The following is a 13870-nucleotide window of genomic DNA, read 5'->3' on the forward strand; positions in this document are numbered from 1 at the left end:
CAGGGATGAAAGTGTGAGTAAATGCGAGTGAATGGAGATATTCTAAATCAGATAGAAGAATTTGTGCATCTGAGATTTATTCTTACTTTGGATGAAAAGACTGAGAAAGATATTGAAAGAGTGCCGGGAACAGGGTGAATGAAATGTGCACTAAAATCAACCTTGGTAAATAAATGTTTTTCGCGGGAGGCAAAATTAGCAGTTCACAATGGAGTCGTGGTGCTAATCCTTATTTAGGGGAGCGAAATATATATGGAGAAAAACAAGTAGACTAAAAACTGTTCAAATGCGATCTCTCGGGTAAATGTGTGGTAAAACTATGGGTGAAAAGTGCACAAATGTCGATATTTATGCATTATATAAGGCTGAGAGAAGCATTATTGACAAAATCAAGAAAGAAGTTCTACTTGGTTTGGACATGTAGAGCAAATGACAGAGCAGAAAACGAGGAAGACCACGAATGATATGGCATGGCCAAATCCGACATATACTTGAAGATGGACATGTCAGAAATCAGAATAATCAGTGTGGGTGCATGAGATGTATTAATGTTGAGAAAGCAAGAGCTGTATGCAACAACAAAGTGGCATTCTATCCTCTCTGTCTACCCCTACGGAGAAACGGCATAATGATTTATTTGTGCTATTTGTTTGTTTGAAAATCAAATTTACTAACTATAAGTTTAAGCGCATAAATTTTCAGGTAAAGTTACTGTGTATATTAGGCCAGTTTAAAAGATGTTACTACACCATTCATTTGTTTCAATATTCATTTTTAAAGCAGTAATAATTTTTCAAAAGATATTCTTCAGCAGTTTTGCAGTCTGGCCCGAAAAGAGTGTGTAATTATGATAGACACGTACTAATGAATTTCCTAAGAAATTGACTTCCTTAAGTTACAACTCTTCTTTCAACGTGACATGATCAGTTGAAAAGTATTTTTACATACTCATCTCTTAAGAGTATTTTGATTTCCCTTTAGCAAAAAGTTATATATACTTGAAACGCAGAACTTTAAACAATTATTCATTTTGGAGAGCAACCAATTTATTCACGCAATGTGATAAATGTTGCATATACATAGTAAATATTATTTCTTATTGATAATAAATCATTTTTACACATATTATTAAACAGAGAAGATATAAATAGTAAATAACATTTTGGTATAAATAATTAAAATCATAATTTTTTATTTATGATTTTTAAGACTATATTTCTGACTAGAATCGGAGAAATGTAATTCTGTAGGAAATTTTGTTATTTTTCCAATGTTGATATTGTCACATGTCGCATCATTTAGAGCCATTCCAAATAAGGTTTTAAATATTTTGACTTGATACATAAAATTTAGAAAATCATGATTTATTATAAATCGCTTAAATAGTTTTGTAAAAAAGACATAGTATTTGCAAGTAAGCAGTGTATTTGTGATACATGTTCATTTTCAATTATTTCAAGATAAGGGCCTCGAAAAAAATACACAAAATGATGTGCATCCATGGACTTACGAAGATATGCGGTCAAATAGCAATTTGTATAGGTTTTTAAATTTAGTTTTTCCATCACTCTCTTGCAAATGCCTCCCCGAATACTGTGTGAAAAAGACAACCGCTATAATTGTCAAAATCGAGGTCTCATATACCCATTTTACAGACCCCAAAACTAAATTTTGTTTTTTTTTTTTTAATATCAGAAAGAAATTTACTACGTCTGAAGACGGCAGATAAAACGAGGCGCTTTTAGGGGTTTTGGATAATCCTAGCACCTATAAAAGACAATTTATCAACAATAACAAAAAATTGAGGCATGCTAACGATGGATATCTATGGTTAGCAATAAAAATCATTGCTTTAGTGGCATAATCCAGAAAGAGAAAATACGGGAATATGTTTGTATAAAGAAAAGTCAGACCGCGTATCCTCTTAATTGCCTTGTCTTTTCGCAAAACGCAAAGCAAAATAATTTATAAAATCATATTTGCATCAATTAATTGTAAATATACATGTTTGTTGAAAATTTAGTGTCAAAATTCAAGCAAATTGGAAAATGCTAGGTATTGAGGCACCATTTCATCGCAATTATAGCCTGAATAGGGACAATTCTTATTACGTTTCCTTATATCTCAGAATTTTTGGTTTAAAGTATAATATTTCAGAATTTTACAAAACAATGTTTGATATTAACAGCATTATGATATTTTGGTAGAAATATTATCTGAAAAAATATTTTTGAAACTATTTTTTACATTTTATAAAACTTACGTGTATACTTAAAACTATTTAATGGTTTTTTAAAATGATTATATAAGAATAATGGACCGGGTGTAAATTTTTATTGATTTTTTGGTTCGGACCATCAGCGATACAAACTTAGTTGTTGTTCTAATTCATCCATGTCAGAAACTTGGAATTTTTCCTGCTGTTCTTTTAGTAAGTTTAGTATGGCTGTTAATTGTGCCTTCTCAGTCCTAAAAAACATAAAATATTTTTATAATTTCAATAGGAAAAACATGGTTTGCAATGATCCTTAGTAAAATAGAAAGCTGTGGAAATAACTTATTAATGACATTAAAAATTGTATACAAACAAACACACACATGTATTTTCAGTTTTATAATATAGATGTGTTATGTGAATGTAATTTTTTAAATGCCAAATTAAGAATATTATTTTATTATGTAAATTGTTCGACGTGAAAATGACAGTCAGTTTTTCAATTACTAATTTTGTATTTTTATTATTCCAAAAGTAATAAGCATAGATTACTTTGAGGTACTAAGTATGGACTTTAATTCTTACTCTTTTTCTTCTTCTAGTTGTTCTTGTGTCATTTTAGAACTAAGTTGATTCACTATGGCTTGATGTCGCGCAACTTTGATCCTAGATTGAAGGGCTTCGGGTGGATTGGACGACAGAAATGCTTCATCCAAATCTACTATTGGTGGGTCCTCATCACACTCATCCATTACAGCAATATGTTGTTTCACCTCTGACTCCAAAAGGTGCTTACTAAGCAACTGCAATATATGTATTTTTAACCAATATTACACACAGACAAAACTATCATAAAAGAAAAATTAAAGTTATTTTTAAAAAGTGCGTACTAATTAATCTTATTTCTGTTGTAGACAAAATGTGAGACAACACCAACTGATACTTCCATAATATGTAAAATACAAAAATAGATAGTAAAATTGGGAAATCGTATTTTGGGATTTAGGCCGAACAGTTAATGTTGTGTAAAATGGCCACATAAATCAGAGAATGACAGGTCGACATCAAATATTGGTGAAGATAAGAGTGGAGATCTTAGAAATGGATTTTAAGCAAACTTTTGCAATTTAAATTTATCTTAGCTAGCTAAATAAATGTTTGTTTTATGTATTTGAGTACCTGTAATAGGAAAGGTAAAAAAAAAATGCAAACAGCCAACTTCAAGCTCCACGCTGATATGATAATAACGGACATACTTAGGCAAATACATTTTCTAAAATAACCTAAATAAATCATAATAATCGTCATTCCACATCTAATAGTGCATAGAGCACTGGACTAATATATAAATCACAGAATAATTTCTTTCCCTTATTGATCCAAGAACCAGGCTGTGGTCTCGTAGTAGTGTTGCAGACTCACGGATCAAAGGTACGAGGGTCAAATCCCCCTACCACAACTCGATTCTTATTTTTTCAGTACAAGTTATTTAAGATATGATTTTTACTAGTTCATAGAATGTGTGCGGCAGCCAATGCTTGAGTTTGAACAACAGCCCTGCATGCTATACTTTATCAAAAGCTTGTTGATAAAAAAAAACCGCAGAGCAATACTCTTTTTTTTCAAGGCTCTGTGTTATTTTGTTGGATACTCAGTGCATTTACTCGATGGTGGAGTGACGTGCTCTAAATCCAAACTGGTGATCTGGAATTAAATTCTCTTCTCCTAATATTGGATTTAGAGAGCATAAGAGTATCCATTCAAATACTTTAAACAGCATCGGTAGAAGGCTTATTGGTCTACATGATGATACTTCTGTTTTTCTCGAGTAAAAGACGAGATAAGAAAATTAGTGTGGTGTACCAGCAAAGGCTCGGTAACCACATCAATAGTCTGACCGGCAGCTTACTATTCTACAGGCAATTTAAGAAGAGACTTTTGACATTTACACGGTCATGTTCAAGTTACAAGTTTGATAAATATTGACAATTAAGTGTAAGAAACAAATGTCGCACTTCATTGTTGTAGTCGCCCAATAGTGACGTACCGACGGAAAACTTCATTATCGATCGACAGTGTCAACTTAATATTGAATTATATTGTGCAATAAAGAGTTCAATAAATTGTGCAATAGAGTTCGCAATATGATGCATTAAATTGAATCGACGATAATTTTGATGTCCACTTTATTTATGCGCCCATTCAAAATAGCTGTCACTTAAATGTATAGCTTATGCTATGTTTTTGTTCTTTCATTGTGCGTTTTATAATATAAACAATATAGATGCACATAAATTAATTATAAACATAAATAAATACGTAGTGTTTAAAACTGTCTGAACATTTTGTTAATTATCTCTGTTTATTAAGTCTTCTTTGTTTATTCTCGAATGTAAAAATATATTTTCAAAAGTATATTGTTAAGTGTCCTCGGCACAGGTAACCCCGGTGAGGTCACATTATTTTTTATTGTTAATAATAGTTTATAATGGAAAAAAACATGAATAAATAAATAAAAACAAGATATGTTCACAAATTAGTAACTTTAGCTCTATTTTTTTCCATTGCCCATCCCCACTGTAATACCCAAAATACCGTCAAAAATCACCATTTCACTAGTGATTATCATTATGTGATCGTACTTCAATTCAGTATGTTAAAAATTAACACTCCCGAGTTAATCTAAATAAAACAATTATTTATTTTATTATAATCGTATATGCGTAGCTATTTCTGTTACTATCATCGTCCTATAATTATTATAGGAGGCATATTGTATCTTTTTCTCCTGTGCGATTTTGTCTTACCTTGATTTAGGTATTACTGTTGAATGCCCAAATTAAACAAAGAAGTTAACTGCTTTTATGTTTTTTTTTTTACTTTAACAATTGTATTATTAATTAGTATTTAGTTTCTATTCACCCCATCGAGAAAAAAAAATACTGCCACCACACTATTGCAATCTGTCAAAAGAATTTTCTTATACTGCCTGAACTGTAGATGTAAGTGTTAGGCATCTCAACCTCTGTAGCGTTCTATATTTGCCAAATAGGTAGTTGGCCTACCAGTTTAATAAGAGATGTCGGAGGTCACCAGATGATTCCTCTCACTTACTCGATTCAAGAAATCTACTAATGGCTTATGAGCATTTGTAGATTGGAGAGAAGGAAAACAAGTTATTCCAGACTTTTCTGTAATAGTCTGAAAATTTCAATATTTTAGTACATACTAAGAACTCAAATATTTATTTTTTAAATATTAAAAATTGATGCCTCAGACTCCAGAGATCATAAATTAATTTATTGAGTTATGGAATTCAAAACAAACATTGTTCACCTGTTTTTGACATTGCCTGCTATACCATACAGAAAATAATATGGCGAATAACGAAATTCCAACGCTTAATACATAAAACGGTGATAAATTATGCAGGAATATTAATACACTTTCGTTCCATTGTCCCTCCATCCCGTTTATTTATTTTATCCAGAGTTAATTAACCATTTCATCAATCACAATTAGTTTATCAGAACTGAGAATGTTTGTTTTCGTGTCGAGCTTGTTTAATCACGACCATAATCCATAATATTACCGAGATTCAAGATATTAATATTATTAATCTTTGTTTACCACCAAACCGCGAACGAGAAACACAGAAAATGACAGATGACATAAACAAAAAAGCGCAGAAATATATTTTTTATATTGCATAGATAGACACAATAAAAGATACAAATATTATATTTGTGACAACTGATGCCAACATTACCACTGTACTGTTAATTATAGGTAACTACCATTTATGAAAGCTATTCGGACAACAAGTAATGTATGTTGGTAAATGGTGTAATAAAGTATGTAAAAAAATAATATAAAAAATTCAAACGTAGCAGGTTGCTAAAAAATTTCAAACCGTACGTAAAAAATTAAAAAAAGTATATTTACAAAATTCTTTCAATGTAATAATTATTATTCTTAGTAATTTCTCTAAAAGATGCATATTATCAACATGAAGAAAAACGTGTTTTCTTTTGTCCCGGTTGGAGGTCTATTATATGTAAATCTTAAACCAGCCAATAACAGGTCATAAGCGATGTAAACGTCCGGACTTGTTCTGACGAGAATATTCTCCATTCTCTGTTGTAATATTAAATAACTCCATAGAGTCCATAGGAGATGAAATTCAGTCTCAGTGGAGTTTTAACCTCTCTGCCTACCCCTACGGAAAACGGCGTTATGGTTTTTTTGTTTTTTATCTATTAACATTTATAATAATATAGTTAACTGGAGGAAATAAAATGCGATTGCATATTTTCAGTAATACTGCAATACCGGGTAACTTGTGTTTTTTTTACAAAAATATTTTATTGAAATTAATTCGTTTTAGGGACATAGAACCATTAGTTTGAAATTATTGCTGTTTTTATTCTAAATAATGGTAGTTTTTCTGAAACTCTAGGGGTATTTTTGGTTAATTAAAATCGTAAGTAATATAAATATAAACAAAATTTCGACCAACTCTTCTTTTGACCAGTCTGTTTTTTGGATGGCTGGAGGATATTGCTTTTAGCAATAAGTCCGCCAAAGTATTTGTTCTTTGTACTTGAAGTTTTAAATAAATAAATATTAACATACCTTTTTTTAGGTTTCCCTGTCAAAAACTTCAATTGGTAGTTTCGCGGTATTGCAGTATAACTGACAATATATTTTGTATGGTTTCAAATCTAAATCTCCAACTTAAGGGTGTCAATATTGAGCAAGTGAAACAGTTCAGATGCTTAGGCAGTATCATTACTAAGAATCTAGACCCCGACATAGATAAAATGCAAAATAGAAGCGGCCCGAACAGCATTTAATATAATGAAAAATCTTATTTTTGACGATAATCCGTCTTACTGTACGGTGTAGAAGCATGGACTCAAGCTAATGTTATAAATTGCCTTAACGTATTTGAAATGTGGACCCACCGTTTCATGTTATGAATATCTTGGGCTGATATGATAACCAACAATGAAGTATTATGTAGAGCTAATATGAACAGAGAACTTTTACAACAGTTAAGTTCCGGAAGAAATATGCCATACTTCAGCTTGTCAAGAAGGAGAAAATCGAGGGGTCAGAAGAAAACAGCTTTCCTGGCTTAGAAACATCCAAGAATTGACCAAGATTAAAACTGAGGAGGAGCTGGTTCGCGCTGCTCAGGATAGGGAAGCTTTCTCCCAAGTGGTTATCAACATCTGGGGGACCTGACATGACACGAGAAGAAGAGAGGGAAACCACTTTTGAGAAGGGAATATGAAAGTCTAAGCATTTACAGGGCTTATGATCTGTCAAAGGCCGGTTTAAGTGGCCACTTTACACACTGTGTAACATTGACCATTCAGCCTATGTTTAAACTTCCACATTTCCTTAACTCTTCCATTTATTGACATTTATGAAGAGCCGAAACCTTTATTAATGCTGGTTAAATTCATCTGGTTTAATTATTTCACCTACTAGGCAACACCTGAAAACACTTTTCCAATTTTTGTACTTCTTATACCAGGGGTGCGATTCTGAATACTGTCGTGGAGGTAGAGAAGACTTTGTTAATGCGTAAATATTAAGGAAATTATGTTCAAGCGAAGCGTCCTCCACCTTTGCGAAAGCAACAGAATAACAAATTTCTACAAACGTTCTGACATACTTAAAACATTGTTTCTTCTTTTCTACCTCGCCCAATAAAGAAATAACACGATGGCAGTAAAATAAAAAAAAACGACTGCGACAATTGAAATATTTTATTTTGTATTTTTTTTAATTTCATGTTTTTTTAACACCTATAAAAGAGACACCATTACAGTCTTTGTCTCCAGAAAACAATACAATAAATAATGTATTCACAGCAGACTTTAACCATATTTCCTTAATCCACTTATCTACATTTTTATAAGTTTCTTCATTTTTAAAATCTGAATCTGAATAATTGAAATGGGATAATATTAAACTATGCTTTTCCAACAAATCACACATACTCTTAGTAACATTAGAGTTATCAGAGCATGGCAATAATTTCAGTTTTTTTCGTTTAATAGATGGGTCTAAAGATTTATCTTTATGAATTTTTTTGACGTAGTTAGAATATTTCTCAGTAATAGTCTCATGACCTATAACAATGCTTGTTTTGTGCTGCTGCGCAATCTTATTAAAAATATTAGTAGTATATTCTGTTTTGTTGCTCATAAGATGGTTGTAGTTCTGTTGAGAATTCTGCCGTCCTTTGAGAACTGCATCACCAAATATCATATCATTGCAGAGCTTCAGTTGTACCAACTTAAGAGAAGTGAGAGAATCTTCAACGGAGCAATGACCTTTAGAACTGTCCTGTATATCTTCATTCAAAAACTCTTTGGCTAATATTTTAAGTTTACTCTTTCTTACTCTGTCTCCGGAAATATTAAATATAACACTGGTATCGATTACATACGGGTGCATCATTTTTAAAGCGTGAAGATCAAAATTAAGGGATTGGCCGACCAGAATAGCATTAGGAGGTAATATCTCTCGAATATCACGTTGGACATCTTGAATACGTGTATTGACATCCGCCAGTAATTTAGGGGTGATACCGGAATATTGCGTTAAATAATCCAGTATTTTATTAAATGGTAATACCAGTTTTTCATACACAACTTGGTGTTGTTCATCAACAAGAGATACCCGAGTTAATTCAGAGCCGGCACATGTCCTACACATTTCACAATCTAGCCCGAACATGGGAGAAGTAGAACTCACTGGTTCATATGTATCCTTGGTCATTACATAATCTGAATAACTAGTCTTTAATTTCCCTTTCAGGGGAAGAGGGTAATTTTCTTCTACAAGTTGCCAAGCAGAAAGCACTAATTGCGTGCGAGGGAATTTATCTCGCAAATGCTTATCCATAGTCACTTTCGGTCTAAGCCCTTCGGCGACTGGAAATACAGCTCTTAGCATCACCATTAAGTCTTTCCTAGCTTCCATGGCGGCGTCCATGCTTCCGAATTCCTCTATCATGGCTTCCTTTTCAATGTCAGTTAGAGGAACAGCAGCTAACTCCTCCACTATGGATCCTCCGTACAGCGAGGGTGTAATAACTTCTATACGGTGGTCGAAATATTTATTGAGATGACTGAAACAAGATTCGTGGCCACTATAAGAGTACAGGGACAATCCATCGAGTATGAGCACCAGAGTGTGCGAGATGCGAGAACGTTTCTCTATGTGACACCAACGTAATGGAGAGTAAGGGCACGGTTCACTCAGAATGGAGAGCAGAAGTAAGTGCTGAATATCAGTCAGTAATATTGGAATCCTCTCCTCGACATGTGTACTGAGTGAAGCTTGCTCTCCGACAGTCTTCAACCTAATATTGGGATGAACTTTTCTTGCTCGAATTCGATTCACCTCTTTTTTAAGTTCACTATATTCTTGTTTGAGTTCTATAGATGTCGACGGGTCGTCAGTAGATTTATAGTCTACAGTACTCAAAATGTTTTCCTCACCTGTAAAATTTTAACAAAAAACTTAAAACAGCAAACACTATAGAAACTTCTAATATAAAAGATATATGTACATAATGTTTGTTGGCCTCGTGGTATAATGGTCAGCGCGTTTGCCTACCATGCAAGAGGTCTCGGGTTCGATTACCGACATAGTTTAAATGAAATATTTATTTAAAAGGGTGTTTTCACACCAGAATATTTCATAGTCCCTGGACCGATACCTGAAGCGTAAGACTGATTATCTTACCTTCATGGAACAAAAATGATCAAGATACGCTGCGATTGGTGTACTAAAGCAGTGCCCTATGTACCATTAGGTGCAGAAAGGGAATGGAATAGTGATAATATATTTTTTTTTAAACATTGTGACAGCAGATTTTTTTGCCAATTTTTTCATGAAAAAGGTTTAACTGGGGGTAGCGACGGATTCTTGAAGATCTATTACTACACCCCACACCATGATTAGTTGTTTCAAAGGGTGAGTTCCAAATCAAAATATGCCAGCAAGATGTTTTTCAATAAAATTATATTGCCGTATATTTGACTTTTAAAAAAAAATGCGATTTCAATGTTTAAGCGATATATCAATATTTTGAAAACATCAATATATTGTATGCATCCCTAACCACAACTTATAGTCCTTAAAATATAGCTTGATTAAAATGAAAGCTATCAAACAAATCTCATTAGTGATGGGAAATTACTGATCACTGATCAAATCGATTTTATCAGTTATTTCATGCAATCTTGAAACTCTGTTTCCGAAAATTGATATTAAAAACGCAAAAACAAGCCTATTATAGTGTGAGACATTTATACTTTTTTAGTGAACAACATCAAGTGAATTATTTTTTTATTCAATCAATTTATATTGATCAATTTTTCCCATCTTCAACGTTTTTGAAAAATGATGTAACCTTGTAAGAACGTCCTTAATAATTAGGTTTTTTTTAGTTTTAAAGCTGATTTTATAAATTAATGTTGAATTATGTGTCAAGTATTGTATAAAAAAAATAGCACGCCAGATACGAATGATTTTTCGTGAGTCAATATAAATAACTCCTTTGACGTTACTACAAAGTTATGTCGTCACTTTTTCTGACAAATGTCATTCGAATCAAGCTATATTTTAAGGACTATAATTCCAATTTAAAGTCAGTATAAAACATGTCCAAATATGATAAAAGTTAGGGATATGATCATTACTATTGATTTCAGGCATCTCACAATCCATGGTTGGTGCAGAAAAAAAATCCTTTTTATTTTTTTTTCTCGAGGGACCTGCATCATCATTTCGGCCATTTTTGGTGGAACTATCAGCATCTATTTTAATGTCATTCAATTTCGAAACAGCTACCAAAGCTGTCATTTTCTTTAATTTTTTTTCCTTTCTAAGAGCCTTTTTCGATAATTTTTCCTTGGATTTTTTCTTTGACATATCTTATTTTGTATAATCTGAACTGAAATAATGATAAAGGTATTATTAAATATAACCTAAAACATATTTTATACATATCGGATAGATAAGTTCAAATATTTGTAGATAGGTTATATACCATAGATTGATTATTGCAGTGCTTTCAGTTATATATCAAGTTTATGACTAGATAATTAGAAGCATATATTTTTTTTAATGCAATACACACATAATGATTTTTTTGGAAATTATCAATTGTTGATGAATTGATTTAAACATTTTCCGAGCTAGAAAATAAACTTATACAGTAAAAATCGTATATTACTAATTTAATTTCTTGAAGAAATAATACATTTTAAATTACAGCATGGAGCAATGTGCTTGTAATGTGCCAATATTTTTAAAAGTCGTAGAATGTTCTTAAATTATCCTTACCCTGATAAATTTTACTAAAAAGTATTAACACTGTTTGTCGATTTATTTATAACTTAGAATAAACGTAATTTTTAGACAGTATAAAACCAAAATTTTGAAAACAAGATCTAAACACTGTCACGTTAAAAACCAGGCAAATGTCAAAGTGAATATCATAGATAAAGTAGCTAAGTCAATGCCTTACTGTAGATATTTAGGTACTGGATTTAAACATATTTATTTAACTTGATTTATTTTTTATAACGTTGTTTTCTGAATGTCACGAGAAGTTCAGTGTCTATTTAATTTTTTTTATTTCTTAGTGGACTTTTAAACTAAACGATCATTATTTTTATTGTATTATCAACGCTATGATTTTTTTAAAGTTTTTAACTTTTAAAATAACTCCGCATATGCCGTCAAAGGTTCTTCTTTGTCAGTTCTTCCGATTGGTTCGTTTACGGAAAGTAAACCGGATATTATTCGTAGCTTTCATATCATTGATTGATTCATATGAACCAATGACGTTCAAATAGTGCTTCTTTATCAAAATATTTTTTACAATTTTTTTCGTTCATTTTCAAGAAGCTTTGCAGTACAATTAAATGTTTTTATTTTTACCGCGCGCAAGAAAACATTTTTGTATCCAATTTCCCCTGAGGCTGAAGTTTCTCATGTTAAATAAGGGGTAATTTTTTTAAGATGGCGAGATTGAGAAAAATTAAAGAAAAATCTCAGATGTTATAAAATCAAGTTCTGCGATCACGCGTATGAATAGATGGAAACTGAACATTATTATGACGCTAATATTCATCATTGACAAAGGATCCGTTGGACACCGCCATTTGCCTTGTAAAACTCCTGTTCACTATTCCCCCTTTTCTGACTGATCTTTGGTTACCCTGTGTCTAGGGGGAGCGGTGGTTTTAAAAAACACCCGAGCAGGATTTTGTTTCTTCTACCTCTCACATTATTACTTTAATTATATGTCTCTTTTTAATATTAACTTATGACTACGTTCCCAATATTAAAATCAAAACTTATCTACTAAATATTATTTCTAAGAAACTAAATTATAATGAACTTAGATTAAAATTTTTATAATATAAAACCAATTAATGAAAATAAACTGTTCATTTATTTACTACTCAGTTCGTGTTTTAAAGATTAAAAACTGAATTATTAACTAATGAATTGGGAACAGTTCACTTCTTATTGCAGTGGTTGCCGCGTTAATCTACCATGTTTGAGGTCCTAGGCTCAATTCCTAGCAAGGTAGATGTGAAATATGCATTTTTAATGTGGTCCTACACTGCTGAAGGGTTGAAGCTGAAGAGATCGAACTCTAATTGACTTTAACAATTGACGGAAAATATTAGGATCATTTTCATTTTCATTTATTTTTGCACCACTACAGGCCAGTAGGCCCAATTACAGTGGTGAATTACATCACAGAACACCCAGGCTTGAGAAAAAATCATTTGTGATTTTTTTGTTCTCACCGGGAATCGAACCCGGAACCTTCCGAGCGTGAGTCAAGCGTCTTGACCACTACACCACGGAGGCCGCCTACTTATATTGTGCTTATAGTAAAGATTCATGTAAACATTTTTTAAATCGATTTATTTTTAACGGCTGTAATTAAAGTGCGTTTTTATTTCAGAATGGCTAAAAGGTTATTATCATCAAAGTGCTTCGTTGTTTGAGAAATCCTAGAAAACAAAATAATGTGTTGGAAGGTTAATTTGTATTGTAATATTTCCAAATATCGTCGGATTATTTCCCAATACCGACAAAAAAATATGAATAATGAAAATACCTGCTTATTTTACGGGAAAAAAGTTTTTATCATTGATATTTTGAATGTAAGTATAGCTCGTATCAAACCACGCGAAACATTATTTTTTTACAATATGAGTTCCGAATGGTGACATATACGGGGGTAATTTATTAAGTACGGCGGCCTCCGTGGTGTAGTAGTCATCATGCATATGCTACTAAAAATAGAAGGATATAAATTTTTGGTCTTTAAAAAACTTTGTATTTTAACGTTAACAACCAATGTTGGTTTTTGGTGGATCCCAATCAGATTCTTTCTTTAAATTCATTTCGAATTTTGACCCATTTTCTTCTTTGCACTGACTTTTGGGGAATGAAAAAATAATATTTACCCACATTTTTTATATTCTAAAAACGTATTCCTACCGTAACAACGTAAATAAGAAGAGCTTCACAACTGCGCTGCTAGGCAAAGTTCGACGTTTACAACATGTATTTTTTTATATTTGAATTTTAATTGTT

At 32.0% G+C, this 13870-nt stretch overlaps 2 protein-coding genes across 2 annotated transcripts; both read right to left on the reverse strand.

The window, feature by feature from the left end:
- Positions 1–1914: 1914 nt before the first annotated feature.
- LOC148285718 (uncharacterized) lies at positions 1915–5855 on the reverse strand. Its single transcript, XM_088235299.1, has 3 exons — positions 5846–5855; positions 2801–3018; positions 1915–2469 (listed from the first exon to the last, which is right to left on the reverse strand). Exons 2-3 carry the CDS (start codon positions 2965–2967, stop codon positions 2358–2360), a joined length of 279 nt encoding a protein of 92 aa, XP_088091425.1. The 5' UTR covers positions 2968–3018; positions 5846–5855; the 3' UTR covers positions 1915–2357.
- A 2122-nt stretch (positions 5856–7977) lies between these two features.
- Positions 7978–11732, reverse strand: Rexo5 (RNA exonuclease 5). Its single transcript, XM_088235408.1, has 3 exons — positions 11591–11732; positions 10945–11198; positions 7978–9738 (listed from the first exon to the last, which is right to left on the reverse strand). The coding sequence occupies exons 2-3, from the start codon at positions 11174–11176 to the stop codon at positions 8018–8020; spliced, it is 1953 nt and encodes a 650-aa protein (XP_088091534.1). The 5' UTR covers positions 11177–11198; positions 11591–11732; the 3' UTR covers positions 7978–8017.
- Between the last annotated feature and the right edge of the window lie 2138 nt (positions 11733–13870).

This window comes from Micrasema longulum, unplaced genomic scaffold (genome assembly GCF_059751315.1).
Source record: "Micrasema longulum isolate JH-2025_06_02 unplaced genomic scaffold, ASM5975131v1 h1tg000011l, whole genome shotgun sequence".
NCBI classification, from domain to species: Eukaryota; Metazoa; Arthropoda; class Insecta; order Trichoptera; family Brachycentridae; genus Micrasema; species Micrasema longulum.